The sequence below is a fragment of the Carassius carassius genome, chromosome 15 (genome assembly GCF_963082965.1).
Source record: "Carassius carassius chromosome 15, fCarCar2.1, whole genome shotgun sequence".
Classification (NCBI taxonomy): Eukaryota; Metazoa; Chordata; class Actinopteri; order Cypriniformes; family Cyprinidae; genus Carassius; species Carassius carassius.
This window is the reverse complement of record NC_081769.1, coordinates 13,720,357-13,745,559: the sequence shown is the minus strand read 5'-3', so window position 1 is coordinate 13,745,559 and position 25,203 is coordinate 13,720,357. Positions and strand designations below refer to the sequence as shown.

Here is a 25,203-nt window from a genome sequence, read left to right as displayed (position 1 = left end):
AGGTTTACTACCCACATAGCAAATGGACTTGGCCCACATGTGGCCTCAAGGTAACACTGCTTGCCTCCTTTCGGCAATGGCATGTACCCTTTCAGCCAGAGCTGGGCCATGTGTGACAATGACGGCATGGCAGGGATCCTGCAAACAACATGAGGGCCGATTGTTGATGGGAGGAGTGTGGCCCAGATCAGTCAGGTGATATGTGGTCCAAATCAGGCTAAGATCTGGCAGCATATTATGTGACCCATGATAAGATAAATACAATATTGCATGATAATGGTTAAATGATAACATACATTTTAATGTACAGTGTAGTATTGTTAAATGTAGTCTTTGAAATGGCAAGTCAAAACAGAATGAAACATTATAATTTAAAAATTGAGCAAATCAGTCAAGTGCATTAAACTGCACTTAATTATAATTTTATTACATTTCATATTATTATTCTTGGTACAAATAATCTTAGAATCCTTACATGAAAATAAAGAGAGAGAGAGAGTATTTCACATTATCATGTAATATTTATTTGGTTAACTAATAAATTTTTGGGACATGCTGATCTATATTAGAGAATGGGGGCACATCATTTTTATTAGTATGCTGTCATGCACAAGCATTAAATAAAATGATCATGAAAGTATTTTTATTTAAATCCTGTATCCATTTTATGCTTGGTGTGAGAAACAGATCCAAATTCATTGGCAATATGTCTCCTTCCTCTGTAGCTATAGTAACTATTTAAAAATGTGCCGTTAAGAAGTTTTACAACAAGTTTTATGGCAGCGATATCAAACGTTCATTGGCTCTCGTCGGTTTCGTCAAAGATTGCAACATGCCGCCCACCTATATGATGTCACACCAGGGCATAGCTCATATGGCTCAGCAAATAAGTTTTTATTTTCCCTCATTAAGTGACAAAATAAATTCTGTATAGTTATACTGTCCAATTTGACATTATTTCCCAATCACAATACAGTATGACGCGTTGGGTCCTCCTCTCTTTCTCTCTCGTGCTGCGCTGCTCCAGCTGCTGCCGCCGCTGTCTGTCTGACGGTGCGTGCGTGCGTGCGCGCGCGCTATCTCCTTTCCGCTCGAGCCGTGCTGCTGCTGCTCAATGTAGCAGAGACCATGACAGGCATCGCCGCTGCCTCCTTCTTCTCCAACATTTGCCAGTTCGGGGGCTGCGGGCTGCACTTCGAGTCGCTGGCCGAGCTCATCGTGCACATCGAGGGTAATCACATCGGTAAGTGCGCTCGCGGTAGCACACTTGTGCCGCTGCAGCTCGCGCTCCACTTCCTGCATCGCAGCGGCGCTGTTGCTAGGTATGAAGTGATGGGACTTCGGTGAGTTTTGCTCGATTACGGGACGATTTTAGGTGTCGATAGCACTAAATATGAACACGTTGGGGCGTCGTTAAACCGCTTCAAACTAATATAACGTTATCGTCTGAACGCGTAAACACAAGCGTTAGTGCTACAGTGGGAATGTTATTTTCTGCGCAAGGCCCGCAGACGCGGAGCTTCGTGGAGATTTGTCAATCTCACCAGCTCAGAGCAGCTTATAAACACGAAATGCATGAATTATGGGGATTAAATTCCATACAAAAGTGATTAAATGCTTGTTAACTAATGCAGCATAAGAGCTTCCTTAGTATGGTTGAAGGTAACGGTTACGTGTGGTGTGGATGGCCATTATGCGTCATAATAATAAGCAATGGTCATGGCAGAAATGCATTATTAAGCTAAACGACTAAATGCACAAAAGCACTGGGATCAGATGACTATGCAAGTACAGTCGTGGCCAAAAGTTTTGAGAATTACATAAATATTATATATCAAAATGCTGCTAAACTGCTTTTAGATCTTTGTTTCAGTTGTTTCTGTGATGTACTGAAATATAATTACAAGCACTTCATACATTTCAAAGGCTTTTATCGACAATTACATGTCATTTATGCAAAGAGTCAGTATTTGCAGTGTTGGCCCTTCTTTTTCAGTACCTCTGCTGGGCATGCTCTCAATCAACTTCTGGGCCAAATCCTGACTGATAGCAACCCATTCTTTCATAATCACTTCTTGGAGTTTGTCAGAATTAGTGGGGTTTTGTTTGTCCACCCGCCTCTTAAAGATTGACCACAAGTTCTCAATGGGATTAAGATCTGGGGAGTTTCCAGGCCATGGACCCAAAATTTCAACATTCTGGTCCCCGAGCCACTTAGTTATCACTTCTGCCTTATGGCACGATGCTCCATCGTGCTGGAAAATGCATTGTTCTTCACCGAACTGTTGTTGGATTGTTGGAAGAAGTTGCTGTTGGAGGGTGTTTTTATACCATTCTTTATTCTTGGCTGTGTTTTTGGGCAGAATTGTGAGTGAGCCCACTCCCTTGGATGAGAAGCAACCCCACACATGAATGGTGTCAGGATGCTTTACTGTTGGCATGACACAGGACTGATGGTAGCGCTCACCTTTTCTTCTCCGGACAAGCCTTTTTCCAGATGCCCCAAACAATCCGAAAGGGGCTTCATCGGAAAATATGACTTTGCCCCAGTCCTCAGCAGTCCATTCACTATACTTTCTGCAGAAGATCAATCTGTCCCTGATGTTTTTTTTTGAGAGAAGTGGCTTCTTTGCTGCCCTTCTTGACACCAGGCCATCTTCCAAAAGTCTTGGCCTCACTGTTTGTGCAGATGCGCTCACACCTGCCTGCTGCCATTCCTGAGCAAGCTCTGCATTGGTGGCACTCCGATCCCGCAGCTGAATCCTCTTTAGGAGACGATCCTGGTGCTTGCTGGACTTTCTTGGACGCCCTGAAGCCTTCTTTACAAGAATTTAACCTCTTTCCTTGAAGTTCTTGATGATCCTATAAATTGTTGATTTAGGTGCAATCTTAGTAGCCACAATATCCTTGCCTGTGAAGCCATTTTTATGCAACGCAATGATGGCTGCACGTGTTTCTTTGCAGGTCACCATGGTTAACAATGGAAGAACAATGATTTCAAGCATCACCCTCGTTTTAAAATGTCAAGTCTGCCATTCTAACCCAATCAGCCTGACATAATGGTCTCCAGCCTTGTGCTCGTCTACATTCTCACCTGAGTTAACAAGACGATTCCTGAAATGATCTCAGCAGGTCCTTTAATGACAGCAATGAAATGCAGTGGAAAGTTTTTTTTGGGATTAAGTTAATTTTCATGGCAAAGAAGGACTATGCAATTCATCTGATCACTCTTCATAACATTCTGGAGTATATGCAAATTGCTATTATAAAAACTTAAGCAGTAACTTTTCCGATTTCCAATATTTATGTAATTCTCAAAACTTTTGGCCACGACTGTAGGTGTTCACCTACTGAATCGTGAGGAGGCCTATGGTTTGTATGCATTAATCCACTATTACACAATGTCCTGTATGAAATATGACACTATGGTGGCTTGAATTTCAGAGCCATTAGATCTCAAATGTCTTATCACAAAGATTTCAAAGTTTTCTTTGAATAAAAAATAAATAAAAAAGTAGTTGTTTTAAAGGTTAAAATAAGTCACATTGTAAGATACAATACTACAACTACTACTAATAATAATAATGAGAAATAGAGATTTATGTAACACCACTGTAAGATACACACTTGAAATTATGAGACATAAAGTTGCAATTAGAAAAACAAAGTCACAGTTACATGAAATATTTACATTACGAGATAAAAGTTTGTTATCAAAAGATAGTCATACTATAGGAAATAGTCAAATGTATAAGAAATAAAGTTGCAGTAAAGTGAGATATAAAGTTGCAGTTATTAAATACATTTCCCCAGGATTATTTAAATTGAAAGTTCAAAATAACTGCATTTATTTGAAATATAATTTTTTTGTAACTTTATAAAAGTCACTTTTAGCCTGTATTGTTCCACTGAATCACTATTAGTGTTAAGGCTATGTTAATATAGAAATAAATGTATGGATGTGTGCTTGTAAATGTGTAATAAATGAAATGTGTTGTTACAGTTTTGCACAAAATCAATAGTGCTTTCTGTTTTTTTCTGGCTGTTGGACACAGAAATGTAGCAAAAGTTAACAACACATGATGACTGAGAAGTCCAAAAATGTAAGCATAGCATGAAACTGAATGCAGGTTTACTTTGAGCACAGCTAAAAAAATAAATGTTACATACCTGTCTGCCATAATCAAAATGCTCTCGTGATATCTTTTTCATTACGGTCACTTGATTCAGTCTCTATAGTGCTGATGGAAATCTCAGTCAATGGGGGCTGGATAGAGATGTTCCGATACCCTTTTTCTCTTCCCGATACCGATTCCAATACCTGGGCTCGGGTATCGGCCGATACCGAGTACTGATCCGATACCTGGGTGTGTATCTGAAAATTCAGCTGTATATACTACTAGCCCTGTGTAAATTGCTAGAATTATTTTATGGTGTGCTTCAGACTTATCCCTTAATAAAACATGAACAAATACATGGTGAACTACTGTATTTATTACAGTATTTTTATTATCTGACATGAATTTGACAGTAATATTATTTATTTTCTTAAGCGAAAAAGAACTTCAAATGCAGCCAAAAATCTAACACCGCAAACTAAAAAAAGGTATTTTAGTTTTACAATATAACTGTATAAAAAAACTGCAATAAGTCTAGGAATATAAAAAATGATATATTAATCAGTTAACCTCTTTACAACAAAACAAGTAAAAAACAAGCAACCGTCTAGGCATAATTATTATTATTAATAGAGACGTATTATTATTAATAGAGACATATTATTATTAGAGACATAGCTAAATCTACGGTAGGCTACAACAGTAGCTTAATTAAAAACGTTTAACCACGTTACTCACTTAGTGACACACGGCAGAGACTACAACACTACAGCGGACATACTGCTAACCACTGATCTATAATATAGAAGCGGCTTCACTGTCTGTTGGCAGTTTAGAACGCGATGAGCGATCCAGTCATATATAGATCAGTGCTGCTAACGCGTTTTCATTTCTTCTTTACTGCTCTAAACGGGTTGCTTGTGGCAACACAGCACAACTTCCTGTGTTTGCAATGCATTCTGAGCAGCGAAGAAGAACCGTGCAGTGGTTAGGCAAAGCTAGCGGTCATAATTAGGTCTTGTTTAAGAAAATGGTATCGGATCGGTATATGGGTTCATGTACTCGCCGATGCCAGAATTTGTTGTGGTATCGGTGTTATTTCCGATACTAGTATCGGAATCGGAATAACTCTAGGGCTGGATCTGGACTCTGCTGATGTAATTTAACACCGTTGGACTACATATTCAATATACTCTGGCAAGAGCCTGCATTGAGTGAATTTGTAAGAAGAAACCTGATTTCTAGAGACAAAGCGAAATTCAAATTAGACATTTTACATATAGGTCATAAAGATCATACTGAAGATACAGTGAGGGTAAATTTTGCATACTAAACATTGCATAATCTTTTAAATCATCTGCAGTTGACCTAGTTCTTAAGACAAAATGCATTTGCACAAATTATATTCACCTTTACACTTCTATATATTATTTTTAATGCATCTACTAGGCCCAATCAGTGATTTGGGTTCATGCACCCTATGAGCAGTTGTGTGGTATTATTCTGAAGTGGAATCACAGAGTGATTGGATGTTTTACCTAGAGATCGGAGCTGTTTCTTGGCATAGACAGCCTAGGTGGTTGCCTTAGGTGCCACCAGCTGGTCAGTGCCCCAACATTCCTGTTAATTTTAAAGTTGCAGTATGTAATATGACAGCTAGCGATTAAAAAAAAGAGTACTGCAGTCCACATTCAAAATATATAAGAGTGGTTTCTCCTGCCCCCTTCTCCTCAAACTTGACGCTTGCACGAGTTGCCAGATTAAGGACACTCAACAGGAATGAGCGGAATTGACAATGGAAGGCGATGAGCCTTGCACTGAAAGTTGATTTATCTGCATTTTAATGTCTCTGGTCATAGAGCTTTTTAGATGGATGCCGACATTTTTTATGTCGAAGTCTTTACTGGTGAATAGGGCTGCATGATTAATTGAACGCCATTAATCGCGATTGTCATGCACATTTTGTCAAAAGTCAGTTCTGTGATTAGTAGTAAATCTCTATCACCTGCTTTCAGGTGGAGCAGCATTTACTACAAAGAGCCTTAGTTCTCTGACAAGCTATGCAAAATCGCATTCTTAATCGCTGACGATATAATCTTAGGATTATGAAATCGTTCGCGATAATGACAGCTGATTCTGTCATGTGGTAAATGGTGCTCCATCTGAAAGCACGTGAAAATACCACACTAAATAACATGTTTTTACTCCAAAATCACTTCATAACACCAGTTGAGTGTTTGAAATAAATCCTTCTGTGAAATGATGTGGCTTCTTACACAGAATAATTAAGACACACCATATTTAATTGTATTCTAATCATTGATAAAGGCTATGTCAATTAGCATTTAATTACAGATATACTTTATTATAATGAAAATTATAATAATAAGAACACAGATAAACCATATATCACCGTGGTCACATTGAATAAATAAAAGCAGTTAAATCTGTTTATTTAGCTGCAGCAATAGCCATTTCCTGGGTTTCTTCTTTGGGGCATATTTGGTTTTTCAGTGAGAGAGTGCCCTCTGGCCTTCGGATGGAGATTTACTGCTGATCACAGAACTGTTCTTCACTGAAAGATATGCATGACAATCACAGCTTCTGCCTAATCGCGATTTATTGCCTTTGCAATTTAATTTGCAGCCCTACTGGTAAATTACCGGTGGATTACCATTAAGAGATCATTTGTGAACTGGATCCTTTAAAAAATACCTGTAAATTCGTTCTGGCAATTTACCGGTTTGAGAAGTTGTAACATTACCAGTAATGTGCTCTGTGTGAACGCGAAACGAGATTACCGGCATGAGCAGTTACAAGTAGGCCTGTAGCGATAGTTGATAAATCAATTAATCGCACGATGAAAAAAATTAGCTCAATAATTTTTTCGGCCGCGATAATTTCTTTTTTCAAATTTTATACAAAAAAAATGAACATGTCATGATGTGGGGTTAGTCTGGAGCGCAGCCTGTGGACAGCCCGTGGTAGAAAACACCCACTCCGATGGCACAAATGTCTCGGGAATAAAGAGATAACGTCTCGCTAGAGAGACCAGCTTTAGGAAGCGCCTTTCATTTGCTTTTGGATGTTTGCGTCTCAAGTGATACATCATTGTACTTGCACTACTGCTTTATTTTAATACCGCGTAGCATATCTAGCAAGTAACTTCGTTGCCCTTTCTCTCGAAATGGGCCTACTTTTCGCTCGCTTCGTTTGGCTTGGTCAGCTAAATATGTCTGTAGGCGTGTAGTTGCGTGTGTCAACGCGCCCAGTGAGTTCACACACACACACACACACACACACACACACACGTGTGCCCTTCTTTCCAAAGCGCTCGGGCAGTTGCGCTCCTGAGGCGTCTGTCGTTGCTAAGCATCCATCAGCTGCGATCTCCATTACAACAAGGACATTTCAGTAATGGATTTCCACCACCGAAAAACCCTTGCTGTAACTCTGCTGCAAGATTTATTTTCGAAGCTGATTCAGTTGGTTCTTTTCACATGACCTGGTGCGCTTGCGTCATTCTGAAAAGCTGAGATGTTTTTTAACTGTAGGGGGATGTCATGGCCTAGTGGTTAGAGAGTTTGAATCCTAATCTTAAGGTTGTGGGTTCTAGTCTCGGGTCGGCAATACGACGACTGAGGTGCCTTTGAGCAAGGCACCAAAACCCCAACTGCTGCCTGGGCGCCGCAGCATAATTGGCTGCCCACTGCTGCTTGCGTACGTATGTACGTACTTTGGATGGGTTAAATGCAGAGCGCAAATTCTGAGTATGGGTCACTATACTTGGCTGTATGTCATGTCATTTTCACTTTCCGTTTGAAGTCATATGATGTCTCTGGCCCAAAAGCAGCTGCATAAATGTGGACATCTGACAAAAAAATGAGAACATCAACAAACATCCATATTAACAAATGATGACATTTAATTTACCTGTATTTGATGTATTAATGTATTAATAATGCATTTTGGTAATTTTATAGCAATTTACTGGTATTACTGTGTGAAAGCAGCTATTGTCTGAAGTCAGCAAGGCAACAAGTTAGCTGTATAAGCTTTCAGATGCAGCCGGTAAATTTTGGCTTAAGCTTATCTGGCAGTTATTCATTTGAATAGGAATTTATACTGACACCTGTTGGCCTGGAGGAATGAAGTTTCTTTACTAACTGATAACTGACAATTCATACTATTAGTAGTATAGTAACTGTAAATTTTATGACACAGCTGGTCTTGTAATGTCAACATGGCAGCTCCCGTGACGGGGCGATGTAGAGAGAGAGAAAACAAGATTTGATAGAAAACTGATGCATGTGAATGGACAAAATGTTTATGATATTTCCCAAAAGTGTTCACTCCTTTGAGTGTAAAGCTTTTTTAACTAGCAAAAAATTACTGCTTAGCCCTTTTAAATTCCAATATGGCTGTTTTGCATGTGTGTGTGTATGTGTGATGTGGTATTGCTGTGGCTAAATGTTTGAGAGCAGGCTATACAAAATTGCCACAATGGCAATACACAAGAGCCCCACTCAAACCAAATAAAATGACCTAGAAAAACATTGCCGTTCCACTTAGCACTCTTAAACCAGTCATTCTGAAAATGGACTGCCTTTGTTTAGCTTATTTTCACCATAGGATTTATGTACCAGGTTAAATTGCCCTCAGGACCATCATGTTTACATCTAAACTAAATGTGTCAACACTTTGTGGTGGCCCATTCTCTGATTGGATGAGATGGAGGTTGATCAATTCCAGGCAGCTGACCTGAGCTGAGCTTGTTTTAATAGCTCTTCTGCTCTCTGATCGCACATCTCGCATGTGTCCGGGGTGTTACCTAAAGGAGAGTTTGGCTAAAGTGACTTATTGCGCAGTAATGAGGCAATTAGTGTCCCATGGAACCCCTCCCTCACCCACAGCCTTGCTCCTGGCGAGGTGTGAAATCTGGCATGGCCCTACATATGCCTGGAGCAAGCCTAATTACAAAGTGGGATGGGCGATTTTGGCCTCTCTTCCTCTTCATCTGGGGACCTGCTGCTAAAAACATTCTCTGCTTTAATTAACGGCTGGCTAAACAAAGCTCACATTCTACCGGGTGAGGTGGGTTCATTGACAGATGCTCTTGTGACCAATAGGGGGCGATGGCATGCTACCAGAACAGAGATTTGCGAGGTCGGGTGGAGAAATGTTGCCGATAGGCCTCATTGCTTACAGCAAATGAGCTTGTGAAGTTTTAAGGTTGTAATATTTTATCACCTTGAATTATCCTCCGTCTTCAAGCAAATTCGAGTTTGTGGTTAAAACGCTCTCTAGGGTTTGATTGTTATATTTATTACGATGGATCCCTCCGAGACTCTCGCTGGATGTGACAATTTATGCGATGCTTTTTTGACTTCCAGCTCTTAAAATTGTGAATTCAAAACTGGCAGGTTGCGGCCTCCGAGGGTTTCACATTAAAAGTGTTAATATGACGTTGAGATGATTTAGGGAGGTGAATGGGTTACAGCGTACAGAATTATTCTAGCTGCGACTACAGTGTTTAGCTAGCTTAAATCCTCCTGGTGTTTGGAGACTATCATAAAAAATACAATTTACGCCATGTGCTGAAAAAAAGCATGTGCTTTGTTTTATTATTATTTATTCTGTTTTTAAAAATATGTTTTTTTTTTTATTTATCTCCACCATTTTGGATAGAGGTCCAGTTTTTATTTTATATTTTTTTATATAATTTCAAGTTTTATTTTCAGAATTATGTTTACTAAACTATGTTTTCATTCATATTTGGTTTTATTTTTAGTTATTTTAGTACTTTGTTAAACATGGAAATAAAAGTTTTTCCTTATTTTAAGTTAACATTTATTTTTAATGGTTTTAGTTAACTTTAATAACCCTGAAGAGGTCCTCTGCTTTCAAGATGCCAGCTCTACAGGCCTCTGAACAATGAACCTCTGAGCTTCACCACATTGAGTGCTCCTGGAATGGCATGGAAAAAAAATTCCATCGGAAATAATAAATTTGAGCAGAGACTGTTGCCCCTAGAGCTGCACCTGGTGGACCTAATTACCTCAAACCAACACCCCGTTCCCTCCCAGCCCTCCATCCAAACCCAGTGCAGGCCAGCTAATGACAGGAAGAGCTGATATTACCTGGATTACTCGTGGCAGGGGGCTGCCACTGATTTAGAACGTGTGTGTCTGTGTGTTTTGGATGTGTGTGTTGTGATGTTCACTTGTACAAGACCACCCATTCTCAAAGGAGCAGCTAAATGTTGTATTTTCTGAATGACAAGAGGTTACATAGCAGCAGCTACTAGTGCGGTTTGGATCCTGGAGTGTTTTTGCTGATGTAATCCAGCGTGACTTCTTTCTCCACAGTTTTTTGAAGGGAATAATGATCCTCTTTTAGCCACATAGGATGCAACCACTCTGCCTGGTGTAAATATATCACAATATCGAAAACATGGTTTCCCATAATGCTTTGAGTAGGTGGAGTTTTTTTACCCTAATGTGTCTGGTAGAGTAAAATGAGGATTGTGGGTGGGGAAAAAACAGTGCGTGTGTAGAGAATACAGTAATGACTAGATCTCCAGCTGGGCTGAAAAATGCAGCCAGTGCAAGACGACACAAACACACATTCACACAACTACACAATCAGTTGCAGTGTGGATCTGAAATGTGTTATCAGTTTCATACACTAAATCACACAGGATGCATGATATATTGGTACCTTATAAATTCTCCACTGGGATTTTTCAATTTATGTGTCAATATTGGAAATGTTATTATGCATGCTTATTATTTTTGCGTTTAATGTCATTTAACATTCATTCACATTATAAAACTGTTAATCTCATGCAAAACCCAAACTAAAAATCCATTTTACTACTGAAAAGTTTTTGAAATGGTTTGTTTATTTTTGTTACTGTTTAAACAAAATGGTATAAAATTGCAATGGTCTGTTTCGGTTATCAGCCAAAACATGCAAATAATTATCCCTGCATTGTTATCAAGCAGAATTTTAATATCTCTGCATCAATAAATCACACTGCTTGTCATGTTCAAAATGCATATTTTGCTGGTAATCTTTAGAATTTTTTAATAGTTGTAAAAGTAATAGTTTTAATAGTTTTTAATGGCCAGTACCAATATCTAGAGAGCAAGGGGCCAAAATGACCGTAATATAATATTGATATGCAGATATATATGTAATACAGTATATTTTCAAACTTGTTTGACTTTCTTACTTCAGTAAAATCATAAATTTTTTAAACAAACATTTTTTTTTTTTCCAATGGTAACCAAAATGTCTTGGTTATCAACATTCTTCAGAATATCTTCTATGTTCCACAGAAGAAAGTAAGTCAAACATGTTTGAAATGATATGATGATTATTGAAGGATTAGCAGACTTTGCATTTATGAGTGAACTATCTCTTTAATTCACTAAAATGTAAAAAAAAACGTGGACAAAAATTTCAGCAGATTTTGAAATTTAAACAAAGATAATGCAGATAATTGTTAGCGTAATTGATCTAACCAAACACCTATATCCGTCTGTTATTAGGATATTCTGCTTACCCTTTCCTTTATCTCTTCAAACTGAAAGTCTTCCTAGGTCTTGAGCAGTAGTGAAATAATGTGCATGTGTGTGTGTGTGTGTGTGTGTGTGTGAGAGAGAGAGAGACCACCATGGTAGACCACCTGTTTGTGTACTTGTGGACCACCTCTCTCTGTAATGGGGTCCTGGTAGGCAGCAGCTCTGGGGCCCATTAGTGACTTCAGGCCCTAAGGAGCCCGGGCAATTCTGTGTGTGATTTACGGAGTGTGTGTGTGGATTGATCCATGTGTGTGTGACTATATGCAGCTCTTCTTCTGGGGCTTTTCCCTTGCACGGGTCAAATGCACACATACAAAACTCCTTTTGCTTGGCAAAGGAACAGTGTGGTGCCTAATGCATCTTTTGTGTGTGTGTTTGGCAGAAAGGTGTGGGGTCTTTCTCGCAGTAGTTAAATCAATGCTAATGAAACACTTTAGCTGAGGTGCAGGCCGAGCTGAAAGCTTTAAACAATAAACCAACGTGGAACGACACGCCTGCATCCTACCTGCCCTTTAGGAAGCCCAGCGTTCAAATGGCAACTGAAACCAACCCCAAAATGGTTCATATAACAACATTGTCTCTAAAAAAATCAGTGCAATCTAATTGGAACAATGTCATTTGTACCTTTTCATATGATCTGCTTACACCTCAGTGATGGTTATGTTTAGGGATGGACCTTTCTGCTTACTTTTTTCTAAAAAAACGTATGTTTTTGAATGTTTCACATTGAACAAATTAATACACAATTGCTAAATGAAGTAATGTTTTTCCAATGTCATCACAATTCAGTCTCATGAGAAAACATACTTTTAAATTATTATTTGTACGGTAACGGTCAACCCCTAAACCTGTACGTCAGTGGGCATGAACGGGAACTACACCTTTGTGCAAGTTTCGCGAACTACACCTTTGTGCAAATTTCGCTAGTTCCAACATTTGGTGAACTGCAGATTTGTATCATGTGTCAAGATGTGTGATCAATAGAAGACTGATTAGTCTTCCATAACGCTGTATTTCTGTTATTCTATAAACGCCAACTACTGTCAGAGACTGCATGTTCATTCAGACCCACCATTACTTCCGCATTGGTCTGAACAGACACATTGCATGTGAAAATAATTTTCTGTTTGTGTGAACAGAGCTGTGGCTAGAAAGGATACAGCTACCGCCGGAAGTGATGAAAAATCTTGCCATAAAATAACAATTAATTTAGCTATCTTTAACATTCTGTTTTATTAATGTCTACACCATTGGTCTCAGACTCAGTACCTGGAGTTTAGCTCCAACCCTAATCAAACACACCTGATCCAGCTAATAAAGCTCTTCAGGATCACTAGAAACTTCCAAGCAGTTGTGATTTAGAGCTAAACTTTGCTGAGCTGTGGCCCTCCAGGAATTTAGTTAGAGAACACTGGTCTACATCTACCCCAACCCTAAACCTCCCCCTTACAATAATGCAAATACATTAATTATTGTTGTTCAGTATAACAAAATGACACAATATAAATGTAAGCATACCCAATAAGCCCTGGTGGCCATAGATGTACCCTTCTACCCCTAATGTGTGAACAGGTCTTTGCCCACCAATTCTCCAAAATGTAAAATAGTTAGGAATTGCCTTTTTGGCATCGCCACGGTGTAACAACCAGGTGGCAGCATCTGCATGCCTGCGTAATTACAAGGTGGCCGAGCCGGAGTGAGTGTGTGATGATGCCACGCTGGCCAGAATCACAGTTCTGACACGTGGAGTGACACGTGGTTTCTAAGAGCTGAGACAAATGTGTTTCAGGTTAAATGGGGCAGAAAGAAATGTGTTTACTCACAGCAGAGGCATAAAAAGAGGCACTGAGATGCATCACAGGGGCTGCACAAGGGAGGCTCATTAGATGAAACTGTGTTTTGGCATTGCTCGTGTTAATGGTGTTGGAGAATGCCCGGAGAGACAGGCATCTGAAAACTATTACCCTGGCATAGCTGCTGGTATGCGGGCAACGCCAACCACAGAAGGGACGTTACAGTTGCTGGGACATTAAGCAGATTTTTGCGCTTTCAGGGAATGAGATGCTGTTTGGAGACATTTTAGCTAGTTTATGTTCGAATAGATTCTAAAATAACAGCAAGTGAACAAACTAACTCAACCTTGAATGATTATGTCTGTAATTTAGGAAAAAAGTGTGTGTGTGTGTTATATATTATATGCATGTATATCTACATTCGCCATAAGGTGGCAGTGTAGTCCACAGTGGTGCAGCTTCATGACAGCATTGACCACATAGAAGCAGAAGCAGTTTTGACAGAAAAGCCCCAAAACAGATATCTTTATTTTTGAAGTCGACTCTTTAATATGCACAACTAAAAACCAGACATAAAACCATCTTTGCCCTGGCGTGTGGGCATTGGATCCAGTTGGAGGGTGATCTGGGTGGCCCTGCTTAGAAAATGAGCACATCTGGGAGGAATGGCAGAAAGCTCGTTCAGTGTGGTGTGGTGTGACACTAACCAAATGGCTGTCTCAAGTTTTACCAAACAGCTATTGAATACGCTCTTCATAGCCCAGTCCGATCTCTCTCCCATGCAGAAGTGCGGATTTATTCTGCCACTAAGTAGAGTTTAATGAAAAAAAACTTGATTAATGGAGTTAATTGCCATCTGCAAGTGATTGTGGACTTGTTGTGTGGCAGAATCTAGTATTGAGTTTGAAAGTCAATGACTTTAACAATAAAGTAATTGCTTCACTCTGGCAATGACACGTAAGCTTCCACAAACTCACTGACTCTAATGCCACTAAATGACTCTCTGGGGTGACACAGTTTTAAACAGGTAAACAACACTGCTGTCACCCGAAGAGTTTTAGCTATATATTATTTTTGTGAATGTTGTTTAGAGTTTATTGTTATACTACAGAAACCCTTAAAGCCTCAAAGTGCTCTTGGTTGTTCTTTTGTGGTGTGTTGTGGTGTCTTTGTCAGTCAGTGAATTATTCATCTCTCTGTTTTGTTTAGATACAGATCCTCGCGTGTTGGAGAAACAGGAACTGCAGCAGCCCACATATGTCGCCCTCAGCTACGTTAACAGGTACATAAGTCATGAGATAATTAGATTTTATGGTGTGAAAAATTATGATTTTAGATTTTGTGGTATTATTTACAAATGTTTTTATTTATTGTATAGAGAGAGAGAGAGAGAGAGAGATAGATCTATGTCATCAATATGTGTGTGAATGTGCTGTGTATTGTTTATTTATTTTATAAATAAAAATATTTGTATATTCTACAGCATTTACTCAAAAAAAATGATAATATGAATTTAACACTCCTTTTTTCTGTTAAGTGTCAACGTAGGTGTCCTTTTTGGTAGATGTCAAATTAAATCTTTTAGTTTTCTTTATTGTCCACAATGTAAATTGCTTTTGGCTTTCCACCACCATGTATTAAAAACAAAATGCAAATATACAGATAAAACATAATAATAAGGCATGGTAAACATTAAAGGGATAGTTCACCAAAAATGAAAATTCTGTTTTTTTGTAATTTATTCACCCTCAAATTGTTTCATACCTGTGAGTTTCTTTCTTATGCTTTTTTGAAGAATGTTTGTAACCAATGTGCGTTTCTGGTCCCCTTTGACATCCATATTATTTTTTGCACATAAGTCTGAAGTAATGAATTTATGTAAAGGGCTGCAGATCCAGTGGTGATTTTGTAGGCAAACATTGATTCCTTGAATTTTAATGCGAGCAGCTATTGGTAGCCAGTGCAAATTGATAACCAGAGGTGTGACGTGCATTTTTTTCGGCTCGTTAAAAATGTATCTTGCTGCCGCGTTCTGGATTAATTGTAAAGGTTTGATGATAGAACTGGCTGGAAGACCTGCCAAGAGAGCATTGCAGTAGTCCAGCCTGGACAGAACAAGAGCTTGAACAAGGAGTTGTGAAGCATGAAAGAAAGGCCCTGATTTTCTTGATGTTGAATAAAGCAAATCTGCAGGACCGGACAGTTTTAGCAGTGTTGTATGAGAAAGTCAGCTGATGATCAATCATAACTCCAAGGTTAGGAGGAGTTATGGTTGATGTGTCTAAATCAATGGTGAAATTGTGATAAAACAATATATTTGATGGAACCACAAGCAGTTCGGTCTTGGCAAAGTTGAGTTGAAGGTGATGGTCCTTCATCCAGCAAGAAATGTCTGTTAGACAAGCTGAGATGCAAGCAGCTATCATTGGATCATCAGGATGGAATAGAGTTGAGTGTCATCAGCATAGCAGTGGTATGAAAAGCCATGTTTCTGAATGACAGAACGTAGTGATGTCATGTAGACAGAGAAGAGAAGTGGTCCAAGAACAGAGCCCTGAGGCACCCCAGAAAATATATATAATAAATTACATTTAGCAGAAGCTTTTATCCAAAGCGAATTACGGTGCTTTCAAGATATTAATTTTTTTAACAGTATGTTGCAACTTTGACACCTCACCTCTCTAAGATACCTTGAAAGAACCTATCTGAGAGATAATACTCAAACCACTAGAGTGAAGTTCCTGAGATGCCCTTTGCCAGTAGGGTTGACACGAGGATCTGGTGGTTAACCATGTCAAAAGCAGCGGACAGATCCAGCAAGATGAGTATTGAAGATTTGGAATCTGCTCTTGCCAGTCTAAGGGTTTCAACAACTGAGACCAAGGCAGTTGAATTTCCACTTCTGAAATCATACTGGTTGCTGTCAAGGAGGTTGTTCTGTGTGAGAAAGACAGAGACTTGGTTGAACACAGCTCATTCAAGTGTTTTTGCAATGAAAGGAAGAAAAGAAACCAGTCTTTAGTTCTCTAAAAGAGATGGGTTAAGGGTGGGTTTCTTAAGTACTGTAGAAGGGTTATACGAACCTGTCTAAATGCTGAGGGGAAAAAACCAGTGTGAAGGGATGTGAAGGGTTTTTCAATCTTGAAACTCTACAAAAGAAACCAAATGACAAAAATTAATCTGAGAGCATTCCAGTATTATCCTTAATGGGATTCTGTAGTTTTTGGAAAACGGCTGTATGGTCAAGTCCTCCTCTACATCCTCTTAGGGATCTGGTTAGTTTATGAAGCTGTAATTAATTGTGTAAGAATACTCCGAGCTAAGAGACAGAAAGCAGTTTCAGTGTTAAACAGCTTTAATAGGCCAAATGTTGGTGGATATTTTTGTGTAACAGAGGAGACAATTTTGTCCATCTCTTACTGCTTTATGTGGCTTCTGCTGGTAATCTGCTAATTCCACACCAGCTTTAATAATGTCTGTGTGAGCATGTATGCTTTATTACATACATTCCCTGACAGTTTTATAATACAACAAAATATGCTGGAGTGAATGCTTTTTAGTAAGGTGGCTAATACCTCACTGAAGCAGTTGAATCATGACAGACTTATAACAGATGGTTCATTTGTATTGCAGGAACTAGTAGCAATAGTTCAATTTGGGACATTATATGCACATGCACATCACTCTTGTTTGGAGAGAATTGGGGGATTTACTCACAGGACATAATTATTGCATTCAGAAACTGATAAATGGAGTGCAACTGATAGAAAGGAACAAAACGCAAGTGTCTTGAGACATGTTTAATAAAGTTGAACCAGCTTTAACCTACTATTTCATACATGTACACTAGTAGTGGTCGACCGATGCTGATATCTTGGAAAGCAGGGGGGCCAATAGTCATTATGAAGCCGATATAATTATTATAATTTTTTATTAATATTTAACAAATTTTAAATCATTTGAAAATCGAGGAAAAAAATAAATATGCAAAATAAACATACTTATACTTCAGATGACAAATAATTTGTACAAATACATAAATATTTAATACAAATATAATTAAAAAGGAAGTAAACACTGTAACCAACAGGGCATTCAGTATTCTGGGAAGTTTGTGGGCATCGAGAATCATATTTTTCAAATAAAACCAGGGTAACAGTCATTTTACATACAGCACACAGAGAAAATTACATGAATATGACAGTGGGCAAATGCATAAAGTGCAGCATAATAATAAAAAAAAAAGAGTTTAAAGTGTAAAGCATTCAGTTCACACGGACCGAACGTAAGGCAGAGAACACGCAATCATGATGGATAAAGATGCACACTTCACAAGATCTCACATCTGGATTCGACTAAGTTCGCAAGGTTTGTGAAATTAAATGTTGATTAGCCATTCAAAGATTTGTTTAAATGATATAAATGCGTATTTTCTTAATGCTGACGGCAAACGAGAAAGTATTATAATGTTTGCCTTTCTGTTACTAATAATATAAAAGCAATCATTGTAATACTTTTTGTATACATTCATTCCTTTGTTTAACCGTTCTGATTATTAGACCGACTTCTATCCCTATTAGACAGAAGTAACGACAGTGAACCTTAGGGAGAGTGTGAGCTCTGTGTGCTCACTGCTCAGGCACTGCCTTTCTCAGCGACGTCAAAATAAAAGTCCCTCCTCAAACACATCGGCCTAGCAGAAAAACTTCTCGACCAATGCCAATATTTGAAAAGATATATCGGCCTTGGCAATATACACTATACACTACCATTCAGAAGTTTTAAAAGGTTTTTTTTTTTGTTGTTGAAAGAAGCCTCTGATGCTCAGCAAGGCTGCATTTATTTGATCAAAAATACATCAAAAACATTATGCTGTTGTACATGGTAATATTGGGAAATATTATATTTACATAATATGCCTGTACGGTCTTCTCATGTTGATGCTGTTTATTTTTTGTGGAAACCATGAAACTTTTTTTAGGATTCTTTGTGGAATAGAAAATGTAAAAAAACAGCTTTTATTTGCAATGGAAATCTTAATAACACTTTAAATGTCTTAAAATCCCTACCGACTGCAAGCTTTTAAACAGGTGTACACTGATCAACACCAACAAAAAAACATTGCCCACCTTTCCACCCCTAATACTAAAGTTTTTGGCTGATATATTTATTGAGAACTAAAAAAAGGTAAATGAATGTATTATTGTAATGTATTAATATATTAGTGCAAAAACATGATGATTAACCTGAGTTCTTCCAGTAGGTTGTAAATGCAAATGCACTTCATTTTGTTGCTACAGGCTTTTTTCTTTACCAGCTTATTTTCATTGCTACATTGTGCTCAGAGACTGTATCTTATCAATGTATTTTACTTTCAGTTATAGTGGACAGATAAAGGGCTGGAATTTTGTTTTGTCTCAGAAACATCAGGTAGCTTTTTGTAGTGAGTAAATTTAATCGAATGGAAAGTCTTTGTGAGCACAGTCTTTATACTTTTTTGTTGTTGTTGTATCCAGTAATACCATACAGCTAGAAATGTCATGGAAATTAATTGCTCAGAAAGTGTGATGGCAAATGTACTGAAGTTTGTGTGGCTGGATTAGAGTATTTTAGTTTATGACTGTAACTTTACATGTTCGGCTTCCCAATAGGCAATAAGTCTTTGTTTTGAGTTTGCTATAATTTGTTGTGAATCAGTTTAAGAACTTCATCTAATAAAAGTTCACTTCCCTCTCTAGGTTTGTGACAGATGCAGCACGGCGGGAGCATGAGTCTCTGAAGAAGAAAGTTCAGCCAAAGCTGTCACTCTCTCTGACGGGCAGCCTTTCACGCAACAGCGTGGCCACGCCCCCTCGTCACAACAGCGGCAACCTGACCCCACCCGTGACTCCGCCCATCACGCCCTCTTCTTCATTCAGGAGCAGCACCCCCACAGGTACTTCTTTAGGAACTCGCTTATTAAGTTTCCTAGAAAGATGAATTTTGGTAATAACTCTATTGGCCCTGCAGTGCATAGTGTTTGATGTTCTTTTGTTATAGATAATCCAGTAATCACATTGAGAGTTTTTTTCATCGCTGCAGTTTCCCATGGCCCTCTCTAGAGCAACATGTGCTCTCTCTCCCACAATTAAATGTTTTAAGGATTTTATTTGTGTGGGTTTGGAACAAAAACTAAATAGTCTCCAAATTGCTTGTATCATACTATTGCTGTGCATTAACGCTTAGACCTTCTTATGCCTTCCAGATTCTTTCTCATAAAACGCAAACACTTTGCTGGCTGGGCACAGTACTGTGAGAAAGATAACTCTACCAGTTTTCCTAAAAGCTATTGTGTGTCTGCTGCGGTGGCTGATGGGAAATGCGGTTTTGTTGTTCTAGTGGTGTAGTGGTTAATTATCTGAAAGCTCTGATGTGTCATAACATGAGCAGTTACTGAATGATTATTTGTTCTGCACTCTCAGGCAGCGAGTATGATGAGGAGGAAGCAGAATACGAAGAGTCTGACAGCGACGAGTCGTGGACCACCGAACGTGCCATTAGCTCTGAATCCATCCTCAGTTCCATGTGCATGAACGGCGGTGATGAGAAACCGTTCGCATGTCCCGTGCCTGGTTGCAAAAAGAGATACAAGGTAAAATGACTTAGATATCTACTCTCATTTGTCTGTTTACTGTAGGTTTGTGAATATTTTTTGAAGACTAGAGAAATCCTGACAGCATGGAAAGCATGCAACACAAAAATTCCTTAAAATGATAAAAATAAATAAATAAAAAACATTTTTATGTAATATGTTTATATATATTTTTATGGGACAGCTGACTTTTCTTCAGTGTCACACGGTTCAAATCATTGTAATATGCTGATTTGATGCTGAGGAGAAATTTCTTCTTACAGACCCCAAATCTATTAGCACCATTATTTAAAGCTGATTACTTTTCACTATTTCATTTCATTCACCAAAAAGCAGGTTTACAGCACACATCTGTAATCATAAACAATAGCAATCACCAGTGGCACAAATATGATCAAACAATCAATGCTGGGCTCTCAATGTTTAGCAGTCAGAAAGAGTTTATTAACACTAAGAGCTGGAAGCTTGACATACATTTTAAAGGCATACATGCAGTCCACTGAAGGCCTGTGCGTTTTATGAGATTTTCCACCGCCATCTGGTTCTGGCTGCTGAGATAAATGATGTGCAGCCTTTGTGAGCCGCATTCAATAAGAGGGAGAGGAAATGGATGATGACAGCCACGAGGGTGTCTCTGCGTGTTCAGATGTACTGTTAGATGTGGCTCTGATTTGGGTTTATTTGGGTTCAGTGTGTGCCTGGTCTCCACTGATGTCAAGCAGCTGATGCTTTTCCTTATTATTTCACACAACACTGGATGCTTTTTATGTCTGGAATTATTAAAGCGCATTTTTACGCACAGATCGTTTTGTTTGCCTTCAGATTATTGATAAATATGGAATTTAAAACTTGTAATAAGTGAATTGTAAAATCATGTACACTGTGCTTCATCTAGGATCACAAAATTATTTCACTGGCTGAAAGTACTTTTAATATGTACTATTTTTACTTCCTGATTAGAAAGTCGCTTCATGACGTTTGCCATCTGAACTTTTATTACAGACAGATTGTGTAAATATAGATGTTTAAGCTTATGTATTACGAGCTAAACACTCAACAAACTACTGTGGCTTAGCTAGCATTAACCAGTTAGCCTGCTAGCTTAGCCTATATGCAAATGTTACATTTTTTTTTATTTTTAATCAAGGCTGCATACATTTGACAAAAATACAAGAAAAACAGTATTGTGAAATGTTATTTAAATTTTATTCAAATATTTTTTTAATGTAATATATTTGTGTGATACAAAATTGAATTTTCAGCAGTCATTACTCCAAGCTTCAGTGTCACATGATACTTAAAAAAATAAATAAATTATATATGCTGTAATATGGTTCTCAAGAAACATTTTTGTATTATTAACAATAATTAAACAACAATAACAATAATAAAACAGTTGTACTACTTAATATCTATGTGGAAACCATAATGAAAGTTCAAAAGAACAATTATTTGAAAAATTAAATTGCATTTTACATATATATATATATATATACCGTATATATGTATATGTGTATATATAAATGTGTGTGTGTGTGTGTGTGTGTGTGTGTATATATATATATAGTATCATGTGACACCTCCAGGGGTTCCTGTGTTTGTAATGCCTGATCAGATAAAAATTTATTTAATATGAACATCTTCAAAGGGTCTGTAAGATTTTTAAAAGAAATTAACAGTAATTTTCATTATATAATTACTAATTATTTTATTAATATTAAATATAACCTATATAGAGAGAGAGATAGTTATTTAATATTAATAAATTAAATACAGCACAAAATGGTGCCATTTTTTTTTTGATAAATAAATGACAAATATTATTATTTAATTTTCAATTTCAGTCACACTTCTTTTCGTGAACCAGTAAAAACTTACTATAAATTGAATCGAAATGCAGCAGTGATTAGTTTTCGTTTTTCCTGTGTAGTCAGTTATTGTCTAACCTGGACAATGCTTCTCTTGTTTCTACTCTTCTCTGCAGAATGTGAATGGTATTAAGTACCACGCCAAGAACGGCCACCGCAGTCAGATCCGCGTTCGGAAGCCCTTTAAGTGCCGGTGTGGTAAAAGCTACAAAAGCTCTCAGGGGCTTCGACACCACACCATCAACTTCCACCCGCCCGTCTCTGCCGACATCATCCGCAAGATGCAGCAGTAGAGAGTGCCAACATCCTCCTCCACATCCCCCCACACACACACATCACATGTATATACACCTCCACATCCATCCGCACCAGCAGCTTTGGCCGTCCATTACTCCAACTCTGCCTTTGACCCATCTTGTCCTCGGTTTTTTGGAGGACATCCAAAAAAAAATAGTCTGGAGGACAGTTTGTCTACTTTTCTCTTTTAAGAGTAAGTCTCCTTCACCTCCCTTTTCATTCCTCATGAGGAGGAAACTTGAATCTTTTTATATTTCTCTTCCTCAAGGAAGACTCCCGGATCCCTGTATCATTCCGTACCTCCATGAGGAGGATTTTATTCAACCTTCTATCAAAACACTATACTTTGAATTGCATGCTTTTATTATTTCCTTTGCTTATTTGTATCTTATTAGCGTTCACGGTTTTGTATTTTTGCACATTTGCTTAATCTTTTAATTTTCCACGTCTTTATTTTTCGATGCGAGGTGCTTAGACTGACAGTATGTTTGGAAAGGTGACTCGCGTGAGTGAACCCGAGTCTCTGTGTGAGAAAAACAAAAGATAGGAAAGCTTTGAATAGTCTGAATCTTTATCTACCTTGTATAAGCAACATTCACAGCTACATATTGTGTGTATAACTAAATATTCTATAAATTTCATACATTTTAATTATATAATTATAATTATACTTTATTCCCAAGTTTTATTTTGTATATTTTCAACCGAATTTAGGAGATGACGATATTGATATGGATGTGCAGTTTTCGGTAGTGCTTTCACCATTTCCGTTAATCTCAGAAAAGTTTAGAGTTTGAGCACCAAATGACTCTCAGGTGACAAATCACCAGCATTCCAAAACCATAATCCTGATCTGATAGTATTTTAGAATAGGCTGTTACACTCTTCCCAGGTCCGCTGTGGCCGGACCGTTCTAGAACAGCAATCTGGAGAAGAACCTAAAGCACTTTGTATTGACCAGCTGCCAACCTGTTCAGCTCATTTTGTATTGCCAAGTCAGTTGCGAAATTCTAAAAACTAATATGGCGCTTTGGAGGTCTCTCTTTCTGAGGTTCTTTCCTTTTTTTTCTTGCTAAGGGAAATAATTAATTATTTCATTATACCTCCAGTTTACTTGTTAGATGTGAGATTATTGAAACTGGTTGCCTTTGAATTGTGGTACACCACAGCATTCCAGTACAGTATATGTGTAGCCAAGTTATTCAGATTGTGTATCCATCCTGATTCTGGCTCGGCTCTGATGAATCCGTGTGACTTTTATACCCCTAACCGGTATCTGGCATGATGTAGAGTCACAACCCAAAGAGATTCAAGTGTGGACACATACCTTGAATCAGAAAGGTGCTTGATTTGGTTTGCTTTTGGATTGTGGGTGGTATAAATGAAGAGTCGCTAGATCCTCCAGAGATGCCGGCCAGATCAGGGCCTGCCAATCTCTCATGATGACATCACTGCATGGACATTAATGTTGTTGGAACTGCAGTATCGGTTTAGGTGGAACATTGGAAGAGTATTACACTGCCAGGACAGAGGGAAGTATTTGATATATTGTGTACTTAATGTATTTAGATGTGACTGCTGTAAATTATATTTTCTTAAGTTTCTGGACAACAGTGTTCCTACATGTAATGAAGTCAGACAACAGGGGTTGTTCTGGAACTGGTGACATTTTCTGCAACAAAACTAAAAAAATATATATAAAAAAGCTGCTTCATAAATGTAAACCTGATTTTAAATATTAAATTGGCCTCTGATATGCTTTGCCTTTTTTATGCCTTTTTTTCTTCATGGTAAATTTTAGTATAAGGATAGAGGAAAGTATATATATATATATTATATATTATATATTAGATAGATATAGATTTATATATATATATGTATATATATATATATATATATATATATACACATATATATATGTGTGTGTGTGTGTATATATGTATGTATGTATATATATATATATATATATATATACATATACAGTACAGACCAAAGGTTTGGACACACCTTCTCATTCAAAAAGTTTTCTTTATTTTCATGACTATGAAAATTGTAGATTCACACTGAAGGCATCAAAACTATGGATTAACACATGTGGAATTATATACATAACAAAAAAGTGTGAAACAACTGAAAATATGTCATATTCTAGGTTCTTCAAAGTAGCCACCTTTTGCTTTGATTACTGCTTTGCACACTCTTGGCATTCTCTTGATGAGCTTCAAGAGGTAGTCACCTGAAATGGTCTTCCAACAGTCTTGAAGGAGTTCCCCGAGAGATGCTTAGCACTTGTTGGCCCTTTTGCCTTCTGTCTGCGGTCCAGCTCACCCCTAAACCATCTCGATTGGGTTCAGGTCCGGTGACTGTGGAGGCCAGGTCATCTGGCGCAGAACCCCATCACTCTCCTTCTTGGTCAAATAGCCCTTGATGCCTTCAGTGTGACTCTACAATTTTCATAGTCATGAAAATAAAGAAAACTCTTTGAATGAGAAGGTGTGTCCAAACTTGGTCTGTACTGTATGTGTATACGTATGTATGTGTATGTATATGTATATATACATTGTATATGGTATAAAAATACTAATTTTTGATTAGTAATATACATTGCTAAGAAGTTCATTTGGACAACTTTAAAGGCGATTTTCTCAATAAGTTTTTGCATCCTCAGGTTCCAGATCTTTTAATAGTTATATCTCGGCCAAATATATCGTCCTGTCCTAACAAACCATACATCAATGGAAAGCTTATTTATTCAGAATTTCAATTTCAAAAACTTGACCCTTATGACTGGTTTTATGGTCCATGGTCACATATTGTTTTTTGTGATAGATTTATAGTAAAAATTCTGGTGTTACAACTTCAAAAACCTAAATTAGTTAACAATAGTTATTTAAAACTGTAGTATGT

General features: G+C 37.9%; 1 protein-coding gene across 1 annotated transcript; it reads left to right on the top strand.

Annotated features, from left to right (window-relative positions):
• The first annotated feature begins 1,034 nt into the window (after positions 1 to 1,034).
• jazf1b (JAZF zinc finger 1b) lies at positions 1,035 to 22,943 on the top strand. The gene is made up of 5 exons (XM_059567482.1): positions 1,035 to 1,243; positions 14,710 to 14,782; positions 19,239 to 19,435; positions 19,962 to 20,131; positions 22,116 to 22,943. The coding sequence occupies exons 1-5, from the start codon at positions 1,129 to 1,131 to the stop codon at positions 22,290 to 22,292; spliced, it is 732 nt and encodes a 243-aa protein (XP_059423465.1). The 5' UTR covers positions 1,035 to 1,128; the 3' UTR covers positions 22,293 to 22,943.
• Positions 22,944 to 25,203: the final 2,260 nt, after the last annotated feature.

Bases quoted from the DNA above. Each gene is read 5' to 3' on its own strand.
- jazf1b (XM_059567482.1), top strand. From the start codon at position 1,129: ATGACAGGCATCGCCGCTGCCTCCTTCTTCTCCAACATTTGCCAGTTC. The intron at 19,436-19,961 runs GTACTTCTTTAG...CTGCACTCTCAG, and splicing joins CAGGAGCAGCACCCCCACAG to GCAGCGAGTATGATGAGGAG. The intron at 20,132-22,115 runs GTAAAATGACTT...TCTTCTCTGCAG, and splicing joins GTTGCAAAAAGAGATACAAG to AATGTGAATGGTATTAAGTA.